General features: G+C 40.1%; 1 protein-coding gene across 1 annotated transcript in view; it reads left to right on the top strand.

Moving 5' to 3' along the window:
• The first annotated feature begins 1,282 nt into the window (after window positions 1-1,282).
• The window catches only part of PEPD (peptidase D), a 145,718-nt gene continuing 122,409 nt past the window's right edge, over window positions 1,283-24,591 (top strand). The window contains exons 1-4 of the mRNA XM_067302497.1: window positions 1,283-1,366; window positions 6,806-6,989; window positions 8,354-8,481; window positions 23,474-23,537. Of these exons, the coding sequence (XP_067158598.1) occupies window positions 1,323-1,366; window positions 6,806-6,989; window positions 8,354-8,481; window positions 23,474-23,537 (420 nt within the window). The 5' untranslated portion in view covers window positions 1,283-1,322. The remainder of the gene's footprint in view (window positions 1,367-6,805; window positions 6,990-8,353; window positions 8,482-23,473; window positions 23,538-24,591) is intronic.

Below are 24,591 nucleotides of genomic sequence, written 5' to 3' on the forward strand. Positions count from 1 at the left end.
GGTCAGGGATATATGTGAAGAGCTATCAACTCAGAACAGTACTTGCTGCTATTTTACTGAGACACAGAGCATTCAGGTGACACAGCAGATCTCTTGTCTCTCATGCTTTATCCAGTATTTCATGGTTCTGGCTATTTTCTTTTCCTGACGTATTACAGGCGGCTATTGGCCATGCGAACCCTAGCATAGGAATTGTTAATTTCTTTAAGTAGTTTATAATTTTGAGGCAAGAACAAGTCAACTCAAGTTCTGAAGAAATCTGTGTGAATATAAGCAAAAGTCACACTGAAGTCAGTGAAAAGACTGGTATTGGCTACAGTGGACCTTGTTTGAAGGTTATTGGCAAACATTGTTTTAATTGGTGTTTCTTGTAAAAGAAACTAATATAGGGAGTGACGCTTATAAAACCACCTCTTGGTTTTTGATGAAACTGCAAAGGGTTCCTCAATGAGCTGGGTGCAAAAGAAAAGTCACTCAGCACATGGCTGAGGAGTTAAAAGTCCCAGCTCTCGCTGGGGCTCCCCCCCCCCCCCCCCCCGAAATCATGTGTGAAAGCCAAACACAAGGAGCAGCCTGTTGTGAGGGTGACAGTCCATTCATGTCCATCAGGGCCTGAGGAAAGCCTGGGGGCCTTCTCCTGAGCCCCTGGCCCACCTCCCTGTCAGCCCCCAGCACAGAGGAGTAACGGGGAGCCCAGGGAGGAGGGTCGGGCCACGATGGCTTCCCGCCCTCCGACGGGACGACAGAGAAACACACTCCAAGGCCTGCAGATGTTATGGGCCTACAGAAAGGGCCTGGGGAACCCCTGCCTCCTTCTGTGCTGTGGGTGCACCTAAGAGGAGCTGCTGGGGCGAAGCACCTCGGGGGACACCTCCGGGACGAGGTGCCTGAGGGAGCCTCCGGGGTGAAGCACCTCGGGGGACCCCTGGGGCGCCCTGAGGCGGGTGACAGCACGGCGGGGGCCGCCGCCGGGGCCCCGCGCCCCGCTCTCCTTCCCAGCGCTCACTAAGCCGGGCGAGCAGCGTGCGCGCCCCCGCCGCGCGCCACCTCCCCGTTTGCGCCGTTCCGGCCGTTCCCCGCACCCGCGGCGGGCCGGCCCCGGCACAGCCGTTGGCCCAGTCCCTCGCGGGCTGGCTGCGCGAGGGGCGGGCGGGAACGGGACTGAACGGACAGCGCCACCCCGCCCCGCCCCACCGCGCCCCCACGCTGAGGAGGAGGAAGAGGAGGAGGAGGAAGAGGAGGAGGAGGGCGGCAGCGCGGCGACCCCTCCCCTCCCCTCGCGGCGCGGCCTCGCCGGGCGCCTGCTCCCGCCCCGCCGTCACATGACAGGCGAAGTCCAGCGAGGCAACATGGCCGCGGCTGCGGGGTAAGCGCGCTGCTGCGGCCCCCGCCCGGCACGGCCCGCGGCGCGGCGGGGAGGGCGGCGGCGGCCGGGCTCGGCTCGGCTCGGCTCGGCTCGTCGGCCCCCGGGCGGGAGAGCCGCGAGGCGCCGCGGCTGGGGCCTGGGGCGAGTCACTGCGGGGGGCGACTCGGGGCCCCGGGGGGCCCCGGCCCGGGGGCGCCGCCGCGGTGCGCTGGCCGGGGCAGCCGTGCGCACAGAGCCTCGCGGGCTGCTCGGCGCGAGCTCTCTCACGCGTTTTATTGACAGATTAAGCCGCTTTTATCATTAATTTAAAAAGGTTCCATTAAAAAGTATCAAAATGGGGGGTGGGGGGGGGGAGAAGGAGCTTCTCAGATTGGCCCCAAAGAGGTCGTTCTGGGACGTGGCTCTGAATCTTCCACGTTTATGTGAAAATTGCTGTCCCGCAAAGTTCCTTTCAGCCCGTCTTTTCTTCCAAGTTCTGTTGTTGGTTCCCTTTTCGCAGACTGTCATGCCAGTTCCAGCTGTTAGCAAAATTATACTGCAAGAAAGTGAGTACACAGGAAATCAAACAGGGCAGTAACTTAAAACTTCACTCAGTTACTTGTTACTTAACAAGGAGCGTTTACCTGGCAGTGAAGAAAATATCCAGTTTACACCCTAAATAGCAGTGATTGCTTTTGCTTTTTCCCTTTTTTAGCTCGTTTGCTTAGGCTACTGTAAGCATAGGCCTCTTACACTATAAGTATTTGATGTGGCAGCAAAGTCTTAAACACTGAGTAGAAATTAAGCTGATGATGACTCTCAAACTGTAGCTTGAAACAAACAGAGAAGACCCAGTTAATAAACAAATGATAATTCCTTGGAAAAAATAGTTCCAATGTTTTCTTAAATTTATTGATATCTGGATCCTGTGTTAATGACCTGCATAGAATAGAAATGGCAGTCTGTGAATTTTCTTCTGAAAAAGCAGAACAAGAAGGCTAAGTGAAAAATGGGGAAAAACAGAAATAAAATAGGATTCGTGGTTACCAGTGTGTTTTGGTGGTTTCATCAAAACAAAAACAAAACATTAGATGCTTCATAAATTAACAAAATGTAACCTCTCTGAAAATATAAAACTTCTGAAATAAGATTTGAAAATAAACAGTTCTAAGGCAAAAGAAAAAGATCCTTTAAAGAAACAAATGTAGTTTAATGCTCTTAGCTACATTTCACTTCCAGTATAATAAAATAAAAAAGCTCATGTGTGGGCTTAGGCCTAACTGATGATAAAAACTGTATGTGACAGCCAACAGGGAAACTGTCAGCTCTTGTGGGAGGCCTTTACCAAACTAAGTAAGGCTGAATACCAGTACTTGGCTAATGAAAATGAGGGAGCTGAACTTTGGTTGTTCTGGTCTTCCAAGTAGCCATTTCTAACACCTGCTTCATTGGTTATTTGCAGAAGCTTGTAGCTTTGGAGATGCGTGTGCCGTAAAGTAGTGCTTGCATTAAATACGCTTTATTACCAGTTATCAAACATTTAACATTGTATTAGAAGGTCTAAATATAAGGAAACCATGGATAGTAAATGCTTTGTTTTTCAGCTGTTGGGCAGAAAGATTCCACCGTTTCCTTTTTGGACAGCAATACATGGGTGCTGGGCAGCACAGCAAGTGGTGGGATAGTCCAAAGACGCTGAAGTGACTGTTACAGTTTTGAGCTGAGTTTGTGCTGGAGAAGCCAGTGTCCCCCACGCTAACAGAAGAAACAGATCTTGAAGGACCAGCAAATATATTGTACTAATTAAATTCTGATATTTGTATGTCTTGTGTTTAGTAAACTGCGTGAGCGTTTAGAGACCACTCACCCAGATTGAATGCTTGTAGTTGCCTCTCTAGAAAGAACTTTGCCATAGTACTGTTAGGTGGTAAATGTACAGGGTTTTATGCTGATGGAGTTGCGTGTGTATTTTCAGAGTTGATACACATGTGAAGCAATCATATACATGTACCCATCCAACCTACTGCACATGGCATAGCTTGATTTCCTATATTTGAAACTAGTGCAGACGGTACTACAGAGGCAGTTTTTTTTAACAGTTGAGCAGGAAGGAATATGAGAAAAAGACCAAGGCAGTAGTAACTTCCTTACCTGTGATGTGCTTCATAATCAATACTAGAACAATGGTCGCAACAGAGCAGTGGTTACATGGTCACTCCTGTATTTGAAGACGGTTGTTGCAATCTTGAGTACTGTGAGAGCTGCTCTTTCAAAGTCATTATTTGCAATAAAAACCGGGTGTGGAACCATACTTTCTTCTTAAGAGAGCTGTACTACTTAAATTCCTGTGTAGCTGCTAGTCTGTGAGAAGAGCAGCCTGTGTGAAGTGTGGAAGGGTGGCAATGGGGTTGCACCTACAGTGATCCAGCTTCTGCTGGCAAAGCGGAGCCACTTTGTTAGTCCCTCTGTAACTCCATGCAGGTGCAGCTGGTTTGCAGGAGAAGAGGAGGGGGAAGAGAGAGCAAAGACTGAGGAGGAAGCAAACTTCTCTAAGTCCAGTCCTCCCTGAAACCTGGTAGTTTTTCTCTGCAGAACTTCAGTCTGGAGACTAGGTCTGTTGCCTAGCCAGCATGTAGGACCCAAAGCACGAATTCACATACGTGTGTTTGATGGCGAACCCGAGGAGTTGAGCAAGATCTGCAAAAACATTCAGCCCAACCTTCTGGTCCTGCAAACCTTGCTATGGGATCCGGCACCCTCAGCAAATGTGACTGTTATGGCAGCCTTAAAATAGAGACCAACACCGTGCAGGTGAAAAACCTGTGCAAGTCTAACGCAACAGCATAGGGCCAGATTCTGCTGTTGCTTAAAGCCATGGTATCCAATTCAAGGAGGGGAGGGGAGGATCTCTTATGTATAAGAAGGAACACAGGTTTGCTGGGGAGGTCAGCTCAAAACGTACAGAAAAACAATCATTTTGCATCTTTAACTAAAGCATTTCAGCTTAAGTATTAGGATGACAGTAAAAGTCCCTTTTAAAGTGGCTTAGTGAGGCTATCAGTAAGAATTGCAGCCTGACGTCACTATTTGTCCTTGAGTCTCTTTCTGGTTACCAAGGGTTTTGAGCCCAATAAAAGCATTCACAGTAAACTTAATGGAGATGAAAACCTGCTTTTGCGGCAGCTTCATATCAGCTTCATATCAGCTCCAGGGTGTACGAATAGGCCTGGAGGAGGAGGGAGATCAGAGTCTTTTTTTTTTTTTTTTTTTTTTTTTAATCACAGCAAAACCCCCTTGTGAACAGGGTAAAATTACAACTGAAGCGTCTTTTTTCCTTTCTTTCAACCAAACAAAAAATAATAGGACAAGTTGTACTAGAATCGATGCCTCTGTATGTATGTGTATGTTCTGGAATTCTTTTTTTTTTTTTTTTAATCATACACAAGGATACAAGAGCAACCTATGGCATAAGAGTAGCTGATTCTGCTCTTTTTCCTTTTATACTGGTAATAGGGTGAGTGTATGATTTCCAAGTCCCTGCATGGAGTTACTCCAGGGATGATCCTGCTTGGATGACAGGTAGATTTTTCAGCCTACTGTGCAGCACTGAGTTGCTGAGCCACTGCTTTGCACCTGAAGAATCTTGTCCTTACTTGTTTAAGGTTTGATATCTGATTTAAGTCTTTAAGTAGCTGTTGCCTGGATTGTATGAACTTGCTTCATGCTTCAGATGTGGGTACCCCAAAATGAAAGCTTATGCTGGGCTTCCATGCTGTGTTAATGTGCCACCAAAGGTTGTCTGCAGTCCTTGTAATTAGCACCTGCCACGTTGCTGGGGTTATCAGGTGTGTGTGTGGGGGGAAGTAATAAAAAAAATCACATTTGGGTTTTGTGCATCGTCAGCTAAACTCCTAGACAGCTAGTTTTAAAATTAGATTAGCAAGAGAAGTCTTTCACCTTCTAAAATGACTTACACTGTTATATCAAGTAGTTATAAACAAGTAAAATAAAATATTTTATTAGCTCTTTTATGCTGCGTCTGCAGTAAAAAATTGTAGGGTTTACATTTCTGACGCTGATAAAGTCTTTGAGGAGGTTATTTTATGCAGCTGTAAATCAAAGGTTACTTTTCAGTTTTTCTCTGAAAACTATAACAATTAAGATGTCGCACTTTGGTTCTCTAAGGTTAAATTCATAGGTGGTTCATTTCTTGTCATTTTAGCATAGCAACAGTTTAACTGCACTGTTCTGTCATCTGCTCTAGAAGCATATCTAATAGAAAGTGACCGTCTGGCTATTCAGAAGGGTGTCTTCAATAAGCTGAGAGAAGGTGAGGTAGATTGGACAAACAGGACTTAAATCTTAGGATTTTATTGATAAAGCAGTATTCATCTGTAGTATTGAAGCTCCAAATCACTGTTTTGCTATAACAAACATAAAGTAGGGGAATGCTCTGTTATATTCTTTTCTTCTCAGACAAGTGAAAAAATAAATCTTACAACAAGCTACACTGTTTCTATAGGTAGCTCCAAAAACGGAGCCGTAACAAATGTGAGCAAATCAGCAATATATTTTTGTAGTATTTTTTTGTAATATTTTAAATAGTTGAATTACTTAATAACCAGTTTATTTTATTTTATTTTAAAAAAGAACTCTGTCTTAAACTTCGTTCTCTCAATTGAGCCCCTATTGAGTACAAGCTTTTAGAAATATCCAGGCTCTTTGGTGGCAGCAGCTGGTTGTGCTGCCTGAGCCAGCTGTGGGAAGCAGCTAGCGATGTGCGATGGGCTTGCGGAAGTTGCGGCGCCTCTGCTGGCGATGGGCAGGAGCTCAGGCACTCCCTGAAGCTGCTGCTGTGTCTACAAGTGCAAGCATATGTATATGTAAAAGAAATACGTGAATATGATGTGAATATTGGAAATGCTGTCATCCTACATCTGCTATCTGCCATCTTTCCTCTGCAGTCCTGGTTTTAGTTCCTGTGACGTTTCCCAGAAGGACTTGCTGAAGGAGTTTTACCAGACTTAATGTAACCTTTCACTTCTGTTTTCAGGGACCCATTTTCTTCTCTCCTGTTTTGCTGTTACTCAGCAGACCGAGGCTGTTGTCACTTTCTGCGTTCCCTTTTCGCATTGGTTTACCTGGAGGAGTGTGACATCTGTGACATGCTATAGGCTTTAGCTGCAGCCAGCTGTATCAGCTGTGCCAGCTCTTTTTCTTTGGTACTCATGAGTAATGTGTGTATTTTATTCTTCCTCTCTATAATGCCATGTATCGTAGCTAGAGAGCAATGCTTGTATACAGCATCTATTCCACTGGAACAATTAACATCTTGTTTGTAGGGATTGAATTAAACCTCCTTTTCTATACTAGAGTAAAGTAACTAACACTATGCCTCTAAATCATGCTAACCGTTGTTTTGTCTTGTGTTAATTGTCAATTTTAAAAAATCCTTTCTAGGCCCTCCTTTTGGCTGGGGAATGAGACCTTGAAAGTACCTGCAGCACTCTTTGCCTTGAACAGAAGACGCCTGTGTGATCGCCTGCGACAGAATAAGGATGTCCAGGCAAATTCTGTTGTTCTGCTGCAGGGTGGGGAAGAAACCCAGAGATACTGTACTGACACCGGTATTTTGTTTCGCCAGGTAAGAGCTGAATCAAAATTTCAAATCAGTTAAGAAACCAGCCCTTGAATTGTGTGATTCTTAAGCTCTTTTTTAAAATATTATTTTCCCTTTATCTCAGAGGTGCGTGCACATTTGCATTACTTTGCTTCACTTAAATCAGTTAGCTTCTTTGTAACTTTGCCTCTTCAGCTTGGAGTTACTCTTACTCTTTCAGTGCTTTACTATGTAGGCTCATAATCTGTCTTAATGGGCCTAAATCTGTTCAAGAAATTACCTCCTGTCAGTGTTTAACATAAAGATAGAAACTTAATACTTCTTGTTTTTTTCAGTCCTGTCTGTCACAAAAAAATAACCTTTGTTCTGCAGTGCAATGTTACTGTTGATCTAAGGGCTAGAGATTAAATTAATTCACAGAGGAGTGTAAATAGTGTTTTCCACATAACAGGATGTATTTTAGAAGTTACCATGATGTATATTTTCAAACTGGACTCTTCTATAAGTACTTGTATGTTCTTATGTTACAGATAAGACTGAATAACTTGTTAATGTGATGCTAAATGCTTTTGTAGTCTTTGGAAAAGTTGGCATAACATAACTAATTGTGGCTCCTCCTGCAAGGTTGTGTGCTTTGCCTTGCCACTGCTCTGTTGAATGCTACAGTACTGCTTCATTTCTTTTGTTAATTTAACTGAACTGTTGTATGTTATGAAGAAACAAAAAGAATTCTGTCTTCTGATCTGGACAGTGCGTGTCTTAATGTAGGTATTGGTCTGCTTTTAGAGGAGATTAATTCACCTTTCAAGGTAACAGTGTATGTCTCTGTATACCACTCTTGTCTTTTTTACCCCATCCTTATGAAAATTCATCTCCGTGTTCTGTTAGGTGCTTTCTTTGTTTGCTTGTTCTTAATGCAGAATACCACTTGGCGAAGGGCTATTTTCGTTGCAGCTTCCCCTTCTCTGGAGAAAGTCAAGTCTTTGCTGCAGGACTCTGCCATCCCAACCCAATGAATCTGCACTCTGCTTTTGCCTTCTCCTCTCATGTAACACGATTGTTTCTTCCTGGTACTACTTGCCCTAATTCTAGTTTGGAGGAATATATTTTATTACATCGTATATATTTATTGTCCTGAGTCAAGTGGTGTTTATTTCTTAGGATAGTTTATTAATCTCAGATCCTTTCCAGTTGCCAACAGAGGGATTTGCATTATTAAAACTAACTGTACTGAAATGCTTTAAATCTAACCCACTTCCTTCCCTTCCAAAAGCAAAAATGATCTCTTTCAAATACATGGAACTAGGAATTAGCATGTGCCGTACTGTATTTTTAGAGTTGGTGGAAATGAGGGTTTTCTTTTAAGAATGTATTTCATCTTAACCTAGGAATCTTACTTTCACTGGACTTTTGGAGTAACTGAAGCAGGCTGCTTTGGAGCAGTTGATGTTGATACTGGAAGATCCATACTCTTTGTTCCACAACTCCCTGAAAGCTATGCAGTTTGGATGGGAAAGTAAGACATACCTTTTTAACTGTGTTCTAACCTATCTGGGTATTTAATGTAATGTGACTGTTTGAACAGCTGAAATGCTATCTGATTTTTAATACCAGTTGTTTGTATGGTCTCCCATTCTTATCAATTGGTATTGATCTTATGATATCAAGTGGTATCCCCATTTGGTGATAGACAATACATTTAGAATTTAAATACTACTGTGGTATCCATGAAAGGAAGCTCAACCATAAAGGAAACCAGAATTCCTCTGTTAAGACACAAAAGAAGGAAAACAGAAAAGCAGGCATTTTCAAGTTGATTTACCAGTTTGCACCCTTCTTAGCTAATGGGACTTTTTGAATGGAGAAAGGTAGTTTAGCCTCTTTGATCATACTTTTTTGATACAAGCTAACAGACTGTAAGAAAATGATTTTAATTCTTTGCTGTGAATATGCCATAAATATCTCTTTTTCAATCTGCACCAGTAGTAAATATTGCTCAGTGCCATAGCAGTGAAGGAATTGATTTATTTATGTGTTCATTTACTTTCTCAATCTTAATTATATTTATACCAACAAACTGTAATTTTTTTTTTGGTGTCTACATCATCTCAGAATATTGGATTACTTCTAATTTAATATTTTGAGTTCTGATTGCTCTATTTCTAATTGAAGCTATCACTTATTTTAATGCTAATTTGGGGAAAAGGAAACAGTTGCAACCAATCCCATATGCTGAACTGTGTCAGACCATATGGTAGGGCGTGGCTGCTGTCTTCTCGGGGAGTTTATGTGAATATTACTGTCTTAGACCCACCTTGGAACTGAAATTGTTTGTGATCACTTTAAAATGTGAATATTGCTATCTGAAATATTTCAGCTGAAAGCTGCACCTGTTTAGGAGGGTAGGTTCTGTTTAACTCCCACATGTACTCTCTAAACTCTGTTCCCTGGTGGTGGTTGTTTGCATTTATAGACAAAGCTTTTTCTTCCTCCTAGGTTCTCTTCTGCTAGTTCAAATCAGTTGTTTGCTACCCGCACTGATTATGCCTCATCCGAAAAGTCTTAAAAATATTATTGAGAATCCACTGTGTCATTTTGCATTTTCAAAGAAAATATTGTGTTATGTACAAATGGCAGCCTTTTTGATTTGTTGTGCAGCACTCATTATTGGTTCATTTATGGAATTTTAAGAGTGGGTAAAAATGGTTTATTGCCATTACCTCTTCTTGCAGAGTATAGTGAGGTAATTGTTTTTATCACAACATCTTTTCTTTCTAAATTCCCCTTGCCCTCCTGAATCCCTCTGTTACAGTCCTGTTTTCTTTTCTGTCAGCTGTGGTCATGTACTTTTTCTGCTTGTCAGAAAGAGAATGGATGAATAACTCATGTGTGAGTCAGTAGCAGTTCTGCTTCATAAGCTAGTTGGCAGGGGGTACTGCACAGTGCTAGCGATTGTATTCCTTCCCAGAAGACTCAATTTTAAGTCAAAATTAGCTTTGAAAGAAATGAGTTTGCCTTCCATCCTCTATTATTTATCTACTGTAGTGTGCCTTGAAAGTGCTTGTATGTGTGCCTGTGGAAGGTACTATCTACCCATTGAAGAAACCTTTTTTTAACACCAATGAAATACATGTCTATTTAGTTCCTTGTATGGTGTTTTGCAAGCTTGGTATCTTACAGAGCTCTACAGCTATTCTTGTAGTTCATAGTGCAGGGTGGGATTGATTTGTCTGGTGCTGATTCTGTTTTCTCTTCAAGGCAGATTGGAAATCTGCTGCTTAAATTTTGGTGGAAACAGATACTTTTAAAATTAATGCAGAAGGCTCTTTCCTACTACTGTATTACCAAATGATTTACTTATTATAATAAACTTGTATTGTTTTTGATAGACTGTTGCTCTTTCACATTTGAAACTAAACCCCTTCTTGTGCCTTGAAGGACGTATCTTTGGTTATGTTCAGAGACATCACTTAGGTAATGTGACAATCAGTGGTGTTAACCTTTTTCTCTTTAAATAATGCACAAGTGGGGCTTCTTTGCTTCTTTCAATTTTACAGTCTTATTTTGGCCAAAAACAATGAAGTATTTGAGAGCATTTGTTAGAGATGGGTAAAGCGTTACATTTTGGGGGGACTGTGAGCATTATAATTATTTTAATCTCACCAGCTACACCTCTGTTTTTACTGCTGTCTTTTGCTGGTCTTTAAACGAGTAAGCGTTGTCTGTAAGTGTAATATCAATTCAGGATTGAAATGATAACATTAAACTCTGATGGGTGTCTACCTCAGGAGAGGTAGAGAGTTAAAATACAGCCTGTAGATTTTAAAGAAATCTGATGGAACTGGAAGGGATAGAGTTTCTACAGTGAAGTTTAAGGATCAGATCTGAACATTGTGTTGTCACCTTAAATATTAAATGGGGATAGTATTTCAGAGGGTTCTTGACATGGAAATATTCAGTCACTGTAAAATACCGAGGTAGTGTTCCTTCAAGAAAAGCAAATGTTATCAGTAAAGGGCAGTGTTGCATGTTGAGGTGATGTCTGAGGACTGTAAAGAGGAGGTGAATGTGGAGTTGACAAGCATGCTGCCCTGGTCTGGGGTCTGCCAAGGACCAGCGCTCTGCAGTGCCCATGTTGAGGTGAGGAGCACTTCTCCAGGAGGGTCACTCTTCTTTGTCAGACTTCACCCTGAACGCGTGTACTCTGATGGTATGTACATACCTGTAAGACTAGGTAAGGCTACTTTTTAGTAGTCTTCGGAGCCACAGTAACCTTCTCAGTTTTAAAACTGAACAAATCCAGTGATACAAGATTATAAAGGCTTCAGAAACGTAATTATGTTGTGAGTGTCCCACTTTCTCCACATGGTCTTATCTAGGCAAGTTTTAAAACTGAGGAAGGATTTAACTTAACTTACTGTTTAGACTACGTACTTTCACCAAAAGAAAAATTTTAGAATGGCAATGCAGAATTGTTATGAGCATCTCTGTAAGACTGGTGCCCCTATTTCTGTGTTAAAGGGATTGCACTGCATACAAATCAGTCAGTCTCTTTTTAAATTATGAGCCTGGGCAATTGCCCTGATGTCGGGCTAGTCCCTAGCTTAGCTGAAAAGGTTGCTCCAGCCAACACCTAAGAGAACCGTTTTGTCTAACTCTTGATTTGTAGCTCTTCCTCCAGGTTTGTGAGGCAGAAACAAAGACTTCTGCTGAATGGCTTAGAGTAGACTTTTGCTCTTCTGAAATATCTTTCCAGTCTTACTTTCTGAGCAAGAGTTTAAGAAACAAATCCAGTAATATAGGATTGTGAAGGCTTCAGAAGCATAATTATGTTGTGAATGCCCAGCTTTCTCCACATGGTCTTACCTAGGCAAGTTTGTGGTGCAAAGCCATTACTGATTGGTTTTATTCCTAGGAAGCAGTAAGTTGGTATGACTGCATGTCTTGCACAGAGACTTCAATTTCACTAATTAATGCTGCACCTGCCATTTACCTCCTTAATTATAAATGACAGAACTAGTCAGTGTGCTGATTAAAGATATTTTATAAAGTAAAACATACTGTACAGCAGCTGCTTTATGTGGAGCGGATGCCAAAATAACTTAATTGCCTTGCCACATAAAGAGCATTTTTAATGGAAAACAAAAATATTTTAACACTTTCATGCTCTAACTTTAGAAATATGTATTAAATGGGACAGAGAAATATTTATATGCCATTTCCTGTGTTTTCGTTAAAGACCTGCTGGGCTGATTAGTAATTATAACAGTATTAATCTAACATTGTATCCATTGTAAGTAACATTTTTTTCACCGGGAAGCTGATTGGAAGCTGTCTGTATTTACAAAGTTTAACCCTAGTGTGGCTCTTTGGGACCACAGTAATACACAATGAAATGCTTTACAAAGATTAATCTTTTCTTAGTGACCTAATGAGCAAGCTTCTTACAGATTATCCTCATTTTCTCAGTAGGTTACAGCCAAAAGCAACCTTTGGTTTTGGTGATTAAATTTGACTGACTTCAGCAAAGCTGAGAAGTTTTACTGCCTTTTGAAATGGTGCAAAAGTGTGGTTTTTCTTGCATACTCCTTTTGTAAGGCAGCTTCTCAGGCTTTCAAGGCTCTTAATTTTTTTTTTCTTTAGGCTGTATATGGCCATGATAATGAGTAGCATAGAAGCTAAGAAATCACTTTCTCAATTTCTTTTCCTTACAGGGGATCCATGAAATGTGACATTTGTATTCTGAATAATTGTGAATGGTAACTTATGTACCGCATGATATGTTTGTCTGGCTATGTGATGGTGGCTGAGACTGGTATGTTAATTAGTCTAAGGTTTTGGGTACAAGAAGTCAAGGTCAATGCAAGCTGAAATCTGAGACAACTCTTTTGAAGAGTAGTGGAGGTTTTTGGGGGGATGGTGGGAGATGTTGTAGGGTACAGAGTCTAAATCACCATAATTGCTTTTCTTGATGCAGATTTTTCAGAAATGCAGGAAGTTTTCCAAATGAGCTTTACTGATGTTGTGTATGTGGGCCCCTCTTCTCTGTAACATGCTTTAGGGCTGTGTATTCAAATAGTATTCTCTAGAGTGGTTTTACCGTCTAAACCAAAAACCCATCTGCCTTGTCATTCCGTGATATTTTTTCCTGCACTTTTCTCTGAAGTTTAGTTGGCGTTTTCTTCTTCCATGTGTATCAGTTTGATCTCTTCCCATCCTTTGTTTCTTCCCCCTCCCCACTGAATCTTTGTTTTACTATTAAAAAAAAAAAACAGTTTTAAATTCCTTTAGGTCATCTTACTACTGTTTTGTACCAACTGGCAATTGCAATTTATCTGCAAAGATTGTTACCACCTGCAAATGCCATCTGTGGATCTCATGAACATATTCAGTCCTGCTTCTATTTCTGAATAACATCAGAACTAATTTCTGTCTTTGCAGTATCCCACTAATCAAGACTTGCAGTCCATTGCTGTTTATCATTTTAACTTCTGAAAGCATCAGTCTAAATTAATACAGCATTTGTCAATGGGTAGTTGGTGGGTTTCCCAGTCCTTAAAAAGCTCATCTTTTTATTTATTTATTTTTATTTATTTTCCAGTTTAGACTCTTCACTTTTTTATTATGATTAGTTATTGGGTTTCAGGTCACATCCTGGTGTTCCTGTCCAAGCCAATTTGAGTTGATTTGTGAGAGTAAGATTCTTCAGAGAGTTTTTTATCAAATGTTTTACTATTATTTAGATAGTACATCTGTTGCTTTACCCTTCATCCAATCTTTTCAAAACTCTGTACAATAAAGCTGATTGCATTTGACTGATGAGACTTATTCTGTGTAATTCCCCATGCTGCGTGTTTTCCATGATTCCATTTTCCTCCATAATACAGTGATTTCCATTTCTTGTCTCCCCTTCGTTTATTATGGTATTTCTCTTGTGATAAAAATTATTTTTATAGAATAATTAGTGTCTGCATTGCTCTTACCACTTTACTGATGATTGTTTTTCCCAAAACTGTGCTACTTTAATGTTCCGATTTCTCAAATTATCCATGATACAGCATCTTTATTGGTTTAGTAAGTGTCTCAGTATTCCAGCTGTCCAAAAGCCTTGTTAGTCCAAGTTGAATGTGTATTTTTAATCACTTTTAATTCAATAATTATTTTTATAGTTCTTTGCTTTCTGCCTGCTTAAGTTTCTTTGTATTCTGTGTTGAGAACATTTTAAAAAATAGTAGTAACTTATAACAGTCCACTGATTTATAATCTCCATCAGCGTACACCTGAAGCTGGATGCACAATTTGGCAATTTTAGTAAGCGTTAAAGTGCTTTTTCCCTTCTCCTCCTTTTAATTCAGTGCTAGGTAATTCTGCTTAATGATGCTGCACCACAGGTTTTTAATATTCAGATGTGGCTTTAAACCGCAGCATGAGAAAGTACAGTCTTGCCTATGCTCGTCTCAGGCCTGTGGTAGGGCGAATGTTGGTAACCCTCACCAGGCGTTTCTTATTTTACACTTTAATGCACTAGCAGGAATACCAAGTTCGGTGGAATAAACTCCTGATTACATTTTGGAGTATTAGAGAATCCAGGTTTCATTCCAAGCAGGCATGCCATCTGTCTTTCCTCCACGGATTCGGATGCTGCTGTTAGGAAGGTAAGCTGCAGCTAAGAAATGCCCTTTCCAGGCTTTTCCAGGCAGGCTCTGCCAAGGCTCTGCATCCCTGCTCTATCGTTGAACGTGTGGCTGCCTGGTTTGGGTGCAAAGCTCCTCTTCTTGTAGGCCTGAATTGGGGAAGGCACTTCAAGCTGCAAAAAACCCTTAGGAGAAGTAACTACAGTGGTACCTCAGCTCTTCCACTTTTTAAATTCTGTGTTCTCAGCTGTTGCTGTTGACTGTTTTCTTGAGGTTTTGTATCCCCTGCTACCTATGCTGTATCCGTCTTTGCGTACTCTCGCTTTCAGTCTTTCAGGAATGACTCTTTGAAAGAGTATTGCCTGTGTAGAGCTATGTTGAGAGAAATGTACAAAGACTGAAAGAAAACACACGGTTTTATTAAAGCAGGATAGGGAGAAGTGTAACAAATATTAACCTCTCAAGATCTGAATGTGAGTGAACAACAGGCATATTCTGTTTTATTTGCTCAGTACCCCTTTGTCCCGAAGGTGTCTGAGCTCCGAGTGCCGGATGTTTGGCTCTGCCCCTGCTCCCAGGCGGTGCCAGGTCCTGTCCATCCTGCAGGGGTGATGTAGCCTGGAGGTTGGACGCTGTTTGCAGGGTTAAGTTCTGCCTTTTCATTGTGTCCAATGAATTTTTATGACAAGTTCCTTTAATTTCTTTGTGGTTTAGTTTTCTTTCAGAGTTGTAAGATAGGAATAATGTCATCCCTTTCTTAAAGCTGCTCGGGTCATCTTACGCAGCTATTAAGTCAGTACCACGTCCTTTCATGCTATTAACAATTAATATGAGGGATACAGGATGTGCTGCACATGTTCCAGAGCTTGCTGTAACACTTTTATGTGTGGGGCATAAAATATTGCTGTTTTTCTCAATATAGGCATTTTTCCGAAGTAAAAGCAGAGCATCTGCTATTGGCAGGTTCAGTATATAACTCTGTCAGTGAAGAAGCATGAATTAAGACCAACATTTAACATGGAGTGGAGCACTGTTACTATATAGGCACCTAGAAGTTGTACTTACCTTCTTAGCCATTGTAATTCCTGTTTTGCCTTCTTTTTTTTGGTGTGGATTCCTAGTGAGTATTTGCTAGCAGTGTTAAGCTATGGGGAATCTTTCAGGGATTTCAGTATGTATAAATATCCTTGGCTATAGCTTTTTCCTCACCTGGTATAGAGCCCTTCTTTCCAAGAAAGCGTTCTGTTTGCGGAAAAAAACAAAATGCAAGTTATCATATTGCAAGTTTTTTGTGTTTTTGTTTTTTTTTGGATAGCTTTTGCTTGTATCTCTTAAATATGTCATCAAGGCATTGCCTCTTGAGATAGGATATACAGAAAGCCTGATGAACATTTCTTGAGAGTGCCAGTGATGGGAATAGCTGAACAGGAAGAGTGAGAGAGTGAGACTGTTTATTTAAAGTAAATCAAGCAGTTTGGAGTTTGGCCTTTATTAGGGAGAACCTTGAGAGTCTCCTTAACACTGCATTTCTGATTTCATAAGTCCACCAGTCCATATTTTGTTCCTAGTTATTGTGCTTTTGTGTAATCTGTTTGGACAATTGGGAAGCCCAGTATTGTGTATCGTGCATGTGGGTGCCACCGTTCCGACACTTTGCAAGATGTGGCTTCAACTGCAGCCTTGGTTGCCTTCTTTCAGTCAAAGCAGCTTGAGTCTTGATCTTCAGTTCAATTTCTTTTGAATTATGTTATTTTCTTGAAATCCATCTTGCTCTGGACTCTATCAGAAGGAACAAGGGAAAAGAAGCATACTTGTCTGCAGGTACTTCTGTCTTTCAAAGGATCAAACAGAAATCTAGAAAAACATTACATTAGTCAAAACACATGTGCTGGAGGCAGCCAGTGTTGCCAGCAAGCCCTTTTGTACTGTTTTATATTTCAAATCTAACTTCGTGTCTTTTAATCTTCTTGTCTGAGAGAGAGTGAAATTCCTTATCAGTGTATAGGTGATTGCATTTTTGGCGGCAAAGTCAGAAACATCTGCTAACATCTTGTAAAACCTCCTGTGTTGCTCTTTCTAGTAGCTCTGGACACCCTCTTGCTTAGTTAATGCTTTGCCATCTGTTAACCTGATGATATTATGATGAGAAGGGAGTATATTGGTGAATTTTTGACAGCATTAAAACATGGCTTTTGTATCCTTTTTCCTCCTTCAGTTCTACATGGTTTGCTGATGTATTTCTCTTCCTGTAGTTTAGTTGTTGCCAGGGTTCTTATACTGTGTGTAAAGTCTCACTGAAACTTTTGCTTTGTTTTAAGCCCGACCTATTAAGGTCTGAAGAACAGGTTGTTACCATTTGGGGCTTCAGTTTTTGAAAACGATGCTTGTCCAGTTTGCTCTCTGTGCACGTGTTTCTTCTCACGCGTAAGTGTATCTACAGCCCTGGAAAGCAGGGAAAATGCTGTGTAACTCGTGCAATGACTTGCTAGCTGTAAGTGTGTGCATACCCCAGTGCTGCGTTTAGGCACAACATGCAGGCTAAGGTATGCATGTACTTTGCTTAGGAGAAACTATTTGCTTTAGAGAAAGTGATTTTGCCATAAAATGGTGGATTATATCTGTTACTCCAAACATGAAAGTTAAGATGGAATGGAGGAAACAATACTGTTGTAAATTATAGTACACTTTCCCCCTGAAAGCCAAAAGCTTTGATAGTAAAATTTGCTAGTTTTACCTTTTCTGTCTCACCACATTAAGAATCTTCTTGTTCACATTTGCTGATAAGAGCTTTGACGGTTTCTCATGCCTTTGTGACAGCAATAAACATAATGAGTGCAGGACCTTTTAAGAGAGCACTGTACACTGAACGTTTTCTGGTACAACATGTTTTGCTTTAGGCTTTATCATGAATAGTGTCTTTGATACTTGCCTATTCTGTTTTTGTTTCAGCTATGTTAATTTTTACTTTTAATTACTACTTGTAATAATATCACTTTCCGGTAATGGAGGCTGTGAATCTGAAAGCCTAACATATAATAAGTAGCGGACAAGACTACATTTTAATCACATTAGGCAGTCTTTAGTATGGCATGTCTTGCTTTGCATCAGAGCTTGCTGTCTTCCTCCTTGACATATTAATAGATTCTCAAAATGGTTGCTGACTTTCATTTAGATGGTGCTACTGATCCTTTTTAAAAGTAAATAAAATGAATGTCAGTGGTGTTTTTGGCTGAAGACAGATCTCAGTGATTGGAAATTGCAGGTGATTCTCATTATTTGGCTCTAGTACATGCTCATTGATAGCGCACGTGGTCAGACAGCCTGCAATACTACTTTGCTGTCTATATAGGGTGGTATTAATTTAATGTCTTCCTTTTGCAGGTGAATTGTTATCTGACATTTAAGCCTGTGTTAGTATACACCACTTGCTTTCTTTTGTGGTATAACAGTGCAATAAAGCACCGTTCTTTAAGAATAACTTCAAAACACAAACAAGGCCAGATCTGAAGACAAAGGAATTCTGTAAAGCTATTCAAACCTTAATGTTACTCACTTGTTATAAATTATGTTGATGTAAAGCTACTTTTTATATCAGTTTTCATTAACCTTTACTTTTTCTTCCTCAGAAATGTTGAACTGTTTTTTTTCATAATGTAAAAATAAAAAAAACGCTGTAATACATACAAGCTTTCTGGCAGTTCTCGTGTGTCTGCCTGGTTAGACAAGCTGATTGCAAGAGAACTGAGCTAACAGGGAGTTCAGATGGGTCCCGAGTGCACAAGGGAGCAAACTTAAGGCTAGGGATTAGTAAAACATGAGAGAGAAAGCAAAACTGTCCATTCTAATTCAAACAACTTGTGCTAGTAGGTAGAAATGGCACGACTGCCATTTGTGCATAGTTATTGATGTAAGCATTCAATAAAGTATTTTCATTCTATGTTTGAGGGGAAAGAAAAATGTGCAAAGCTAATGTGATGAGCTAATTCCTATTCCAGTAGTAAACCTGCTACAGGTAATGTGTTTGTCCACATATTTTATAAGAATTGACAAAAGGGGTCTCCAGCCTGCTGTAAGAGTTTGAGCAGAGAGCACAAGGAAGATCTTGTTAGCAAAATCGAGCAGCAGGGCAGGCAACAATATCAAATGTCTGGAAATCAAAGCATCTAGAAATCAAACTAAAAATCAAATACATGTGCTTATTCTGATCTCTCATGTTTTTTATGGCCTATAAGTTGATAGCAGATATTGTAGGAAGTGCAAGGTATGTGAAAATAGCACTGACATTAAGACATGCCCATGAAGGGTATAGGGGAATTGCTTGCATCACGTTCCAATTCAGTGGACTTTTTGTTAGGGAAAATGGCTTTTACCAGACTGGTGCAAAACCGACTGATATAGCAAACAGTGGCTTTTTGTTGTTAACAGGAGTGCAGAAAACTAAAGCTTTTTGCTTAACCTGTGTTGTGGGGAGGGAGGAATCCTGTACAGCTTTTAGAGGAGACAATTCGGAAGGCTTGCTACACTTCAGGAAACTTGGAATCGCCTGTGGTTCATGTGCTCTGCTAAAGGTGCTCCTTTCATTTCTGAGGTATATACGTATATGCATATATATATATATATATATATACACACACATATGCATGTGTGTGTCTTGAATTCTTTAGTAGCAAAATAAGCCTTCTGGGTGAAGATGACCTTACAAAAACATGTTATTAACTCCAATCCAAGCATGCATCATAGTTAGCTGAAATTTTCAATGCTCACAGGTAGTCTTTATGAGTATGTGCTTTGCCTGCACTTGCAGACATTTTTGACTAATGTTGCAGTCTCAGGTATTACATGATCCACATTTCCCCAGCTCATTGTTGGTCTAAATATTTAGACTGCAGAGACTGAAATGAATTGATTCTTTGTGCATGTCCCTACCCTGCTTACTGTACCTGCCTAGGATATTCAGACATACTCAGATTCCCAAGTAATTGTTGTTTATGCTGTAAATTTATGTTTGCAGCCACATATTACAAAAGAAGACAAAACCCAATATTTGGAGATTGACGAGAAGTGCTAAGCAGTAAATGTGGAGTGAATGAGTCTAATGTTTTTAATCAGAAGAAGGCGAATAATTACAAATAAATATTCCTTTGCATCCCAGTCTGTAGCATTTTATTTAAGGTTTCTTTAGTTCAACCTGCTGCTGGGCTGCTTTTATAGCTGACTTTTTATTATAGAGTGACGTGGTGTACTTGGCTGACAAAGTGACATTTAAATGACTTTTCTGTAATTAGCATTAAAAACCTGGAAAAAATAACTACTATTTGATTTTTTTTTTTGTCTCTGCTCTTTTAAAAAACTAGAGTTCAAAATGTTAGAAAGGAAACTTTTAAACTTTTCCATTCTTTATGAAATAAGTGTCTGTTTGCATAGCAAATGTTTTGAAATTGGTCCCAACTAGAATTTTTCAACTTTTGTAGTGAAAATACCATTAACAATATTTTTTCCAGTGGAAATAGTTTTTCATCCTAGGTAATGCAATATGATAAATAATATTGGGATTTCAGAACTCCAACTGAAATACTGAGGAAAAAATAAATTTAGCTACTGAAAGAAAAGCTGAATTTCACTTTAAACTTGATCTGCTGTAAAGAACTAAAAACTGCAACTCTGTCCTAGAAGCATTAAGAAATGCAAATACAAAGCAGCCAGTAGGAATAAGTTGTCATATATTGAAGATGGCTTGGAAAAATGTTTAGATGCAACTGAAAGCATATACATGTGAATGTGTATCAGTATTTAGGTTACAAATATATTAGGAGCTGGCTTAGGTGCCTTTCTTTCAGGAATAGCTATCAGCGGTTATGAATCTAAATCACAAATGCCAAAGAAAAGTTGTGAACAGAATTTATCTCGTTTGTACCTCTCTTCTGAATGCAGTTCTGAAAACGAAAACACTGTTTTATCATGTTAGTGTTTCTAGGCTCTTGCTCCAGAGTCCTTTAGAATACAGAGATGTTGCCTAATGGAATTCTTACAGTAATGTCAAATTTGTACAAATCTCTTAAGATTTGCTGCTGTGAATTCTTGTGCAATGTAATGAACAACAGTTTTGAAATGGTTTTAGACAATGCAACCAAGTTTTTGTTGGGTTTAAAGATTGAAATGCAGTGTAGTTAGTAAAATATTGCTAAAAATGTGAGGTTTGAGTTTTGTCCAACTACATAAAAGCTTAAAAAAAAATGTTTTGGTATGTTTATAGATAAGCTTTCAGAGCTGTTTAACTTACTGGTGTATAAACAGAGAATTAGGTATTTTATGCCTCTGAAGGGTTGAGTTGAAATGAGGTCCAGCCATAATACTTGGTCTGTCAAAGCTGGCAACAAAATCTGCACTGCAGTAACTAGGTTGTGGTTTTGTTCAGCCTCTTGCTTTCTCAACATGATGTTGCATACCACTGTGAATTTAGTTGAACCTTTGAATCTTCTCTTAAAAATGTAGCTTTGCATCTTTAGGCCACCTTTAGCCTTTCTCAACTGCTAAGAAAAGCCTGAGAGTAAGAAACCAAGTGAGCTGGATCAGGTAGAAGAAGGTGGAAAAGGGGAGAGTGTGAAGAAAGCATCAGCGGGCTGTAAGCTGCTTTGGTGTCTGACCCAAAATAACGTAGGCTTTTTCACTGAATGGGAAAGTGTGATGAGTGCTGGGTGGGGAACCAGAATCAGTCTCCTGTGTCGTGGCTCCTTTGGTGGCAAAAAGAGAGACTGTATTCTGGTAAATAAATAGAAGCACTGGACTCTTAATTTTTCTTTCTAACTACCATAAACTATGAGATTCCAAATTTTTGGCTAGCCACTTGGGTCACAGAGCACTTGGGCATGATGTATTTGCTGCGGTTCCAGGAGTTCGAAATTGCTTATTCCATTATGAGATGAAACATGACTTCCCCTCTTCTGGTGGTTAAATACTGAAATGATTTGGAACCAACACTAATATTTGTTAAGCTGAGCTATAAAACTATGTGGAAAGGAGACTGAGCCTTTTGAGGGTTGGAGTGTACTATTCTCTGTAGGATTCCTCAAATTTATATTGCCCAGGAATCTAAAAATTTTTGCACAAAAAAAATTTTTTTTAAAAGCCTGTAAAAGTAGGCTATTGCTCTTGTTCAAATCTGTTAAGAATGTTAATTTTTTGGGTAGGTAAGGAGAGACATGATTCAATAATACTTGGGATCATATCTTCCACTTGGGTAATCCTTCTAATTAATTTATGACTTGCTGTGGTTTTTTTTGCTTGTAGTCTCTGCAGTGATTAATCAGAATTTTGAAACTGGCAGCCCATACCAGCATCACAAAAGACAAAGTTAAAAATTGTAACCAATTAACCTATTCTACCTGCCTGAGATTCATTTGTAGTCGTTTGCAGAGAAAAGTACTCCTTATCTGTGTAAAGTATCAAATGTTCTTGAAATTACCGTAATTGAATATAACTTTTGATTTTCATGATGCCAGTGAGCATCTTGTGGAAGGTATCGTTCCCCGTGACAGTGATGGTCAGTGCTAGGCTTTAGCTTGTTTTACATTTAAATTGGATAGAAATGAATGCTGAATCCTGTCTCTGTTAAGGAACTCGTTCTTTTTTTCCCATGACAACTATGTTAATGCACAAGAACCTTTCATGATTCACACTAAACTGGGAGCGGAGGTGCGGGTAACAGCCGGAATGCATCCCTGTGGTCACCTTGGGGTGAATTTCCTCCGACCAGAGGACGTTCTTCAGGCTCCAGCCTAGCTTACTCATGGTCCCTTAGATCTTGTGCCATTGTTGTCTGCTCTGTTTAAATAGTTGGCGTTTCTCTCTTGTGCGCTCCTCTCCTCTCCTGCTTTCTCTGAACAGTTCTCGGGATGTGGGGTGGTCCCTGCTGAGATGAATGTTGTTGCCACAGTATCCGCTGATAGATAACTCACATGCAATATGGAGTCGTACCTTGCAAATGAAGCAAAATGCACGGAATACTCCAAAATGCAGCTCTTCTGGCCACTTTTTTTCCTGTTTTCTTTCATCTGAGGAAGGGTGCGGGCTGGGTGTTGTTTTTCTTTTGAGATTACATTTTCAGAATTGCACTGATTGTGTTTGTATATGTTTTGGGGGGCTAGAGACTGGCATCAAAGAATAAATTCTCGTGAATGATCAGCTGGAAGCAGATCTTTCACATGACCCAAATTCCTGCATTCTTGTTGCATAACAGGAGGCTCTGGTTAGGCGTTTGGGGAGAAAGAGGCAGAAGTGATTTCACTTCAGACATGTGAAATTGCGCAGCCTGCTACTTTACAGGAGTGGCGCTTTGGCCGGAGGAGTGCAGACTGCTGGGAACGTGTCCCAGCAGTCGCTCTGGTCCTCGGCCGGCTCCCCGCTCGCGTCAGAGGGTCACGTCAGGGGAGAGCCTCCCGCAGCGAGGGGCTGCAGAGCAGGAAATGAATGTTTTGCTACTTCTCTGGACTTAACACAGGGCAAACTGGTCTTTTGCTGTTTCCACATCTTCCATATGGTGAGGTGAAAAGTTGCACACAAATGGCATGGCTAAATTCTTTAACACAATCATTTTGTGGAAAGGAAAAGCAGAAAACTTTCATTTAGGAGGAGATCGTGATATCTAAGTATCAAGCATGGTCCAGATTAAAGCATAGTGATCTTCTAACTGTGGTAACTTTCTGTGTAATCTACTAAATGGAGAAATGGAATCAAGAATAAGATTATTAAAGCATTCTGTATATCTGATTTCATTACTGTGATAGCAGAGGGCATTTTTTCATTGTCTGCGGCCTTAAACTATTGAATATTACAGCAAAGCTAAAACCAAATGTTTCTTTCTGTTGCTTTCCAAAGGATTCATCCCCCTGAATACTTCAAGAAGAAATATGCTGTGGATGAAGTTCACTATGTAACCAAGGTGAGTAGTTAGTGTCTCTGAATATTTTTCTATGAATCCAAAATTAATATGTGACTGTGATTTTGTTCATCTACGTACTGGGTGTTTCCTGACTGTGTGGGTTTTCTTGTTTTCTTTTCTTTTCTTTTTTTTTTTGAATACTGGAAAACATACTTCATTCTTATAAAAACACTCCTGATTTTAAAAATTAAAAAAACTAAAGTGCTGCCATTTTGAGCTGAACACTAAGGTCTTATTCCAAAGACCTTCTTGTAAACATGTTCTGTACTTCATGAGATCTTTCAATCCTTATCTTCATCTTGAGAGTTTAAGGGAATATCTATAAGCAGAAATGCATTGCTAAATACGTTTTTTGCAATGTGTGGTGATTTGAGGAAATTGCAGTCCAGAAGTGACACGTCCTAGCTCTGCCTGGGAGCCTATGCTTATTTTATACCTCCAAACAGCTACGAGATATGGCTGCCTGCCTTACTCTTATTTTGAATCATTGTAATATTTGAATAAGCACATTCACATTTCTAAATGTAAGTATGACTTGCTTAGTTAGGTTTCTCATTTTGTTTTTGAGCAGATGTTTATATAATTATGCACCTGGCCAGTTATCTTTTTTTTTTTTTTTTTTTTTTTTTAGTAGGAAGACTCAGCAGGTTGAGGGCAGTATTCCCGCCAAGCTCTGTGGGTGATTTTCACGGAGAGCAGCTTGAAAAGGAAGATTTTGATATTTCTGTCCCTGCAGAATGCTAACCCTGACTCACTAGACCCAAAATTTCGCTCTAATCAGCTGTGAAGATGTTTCATTTCATTTTCATAATGAGACTAGCTATAAAGTGAAGTTTGATCCTGTGTTTCAGTAACTGGAGGTGGAGGAAGCTGTGAAGAGGTTGTCTTTTGACGTGTGCGAGTTGGCATCATGTAAAATGCAGGCACTTCAACGCTTAGCTGTCAGAGTGTGAAAATTCCAAGTGGAAAATGCATGTTTTATTAAAAAAATTGTTGTTTTGGATAATTTTCCATCAACAAATGCCTTTATTGCACTTCTATCCCCTTTTTCCTT

The sequence above is a fragment of the Apteryx mantelli genome, chromosome 10 (assembly GCF_036417845.1).
Source record: "Apteryx mantelli isolate bAptMan1 chromosome 10, bAptMan1.hap1, whole genome shotgun sequence".
Taxonomy (NCBI): domain Eukaryota; kingdom Metazoa; phylum Chordata; class Aves; order Apterygiformes; family Apterygidae; genus Apteryx; species Apteryx mantelli.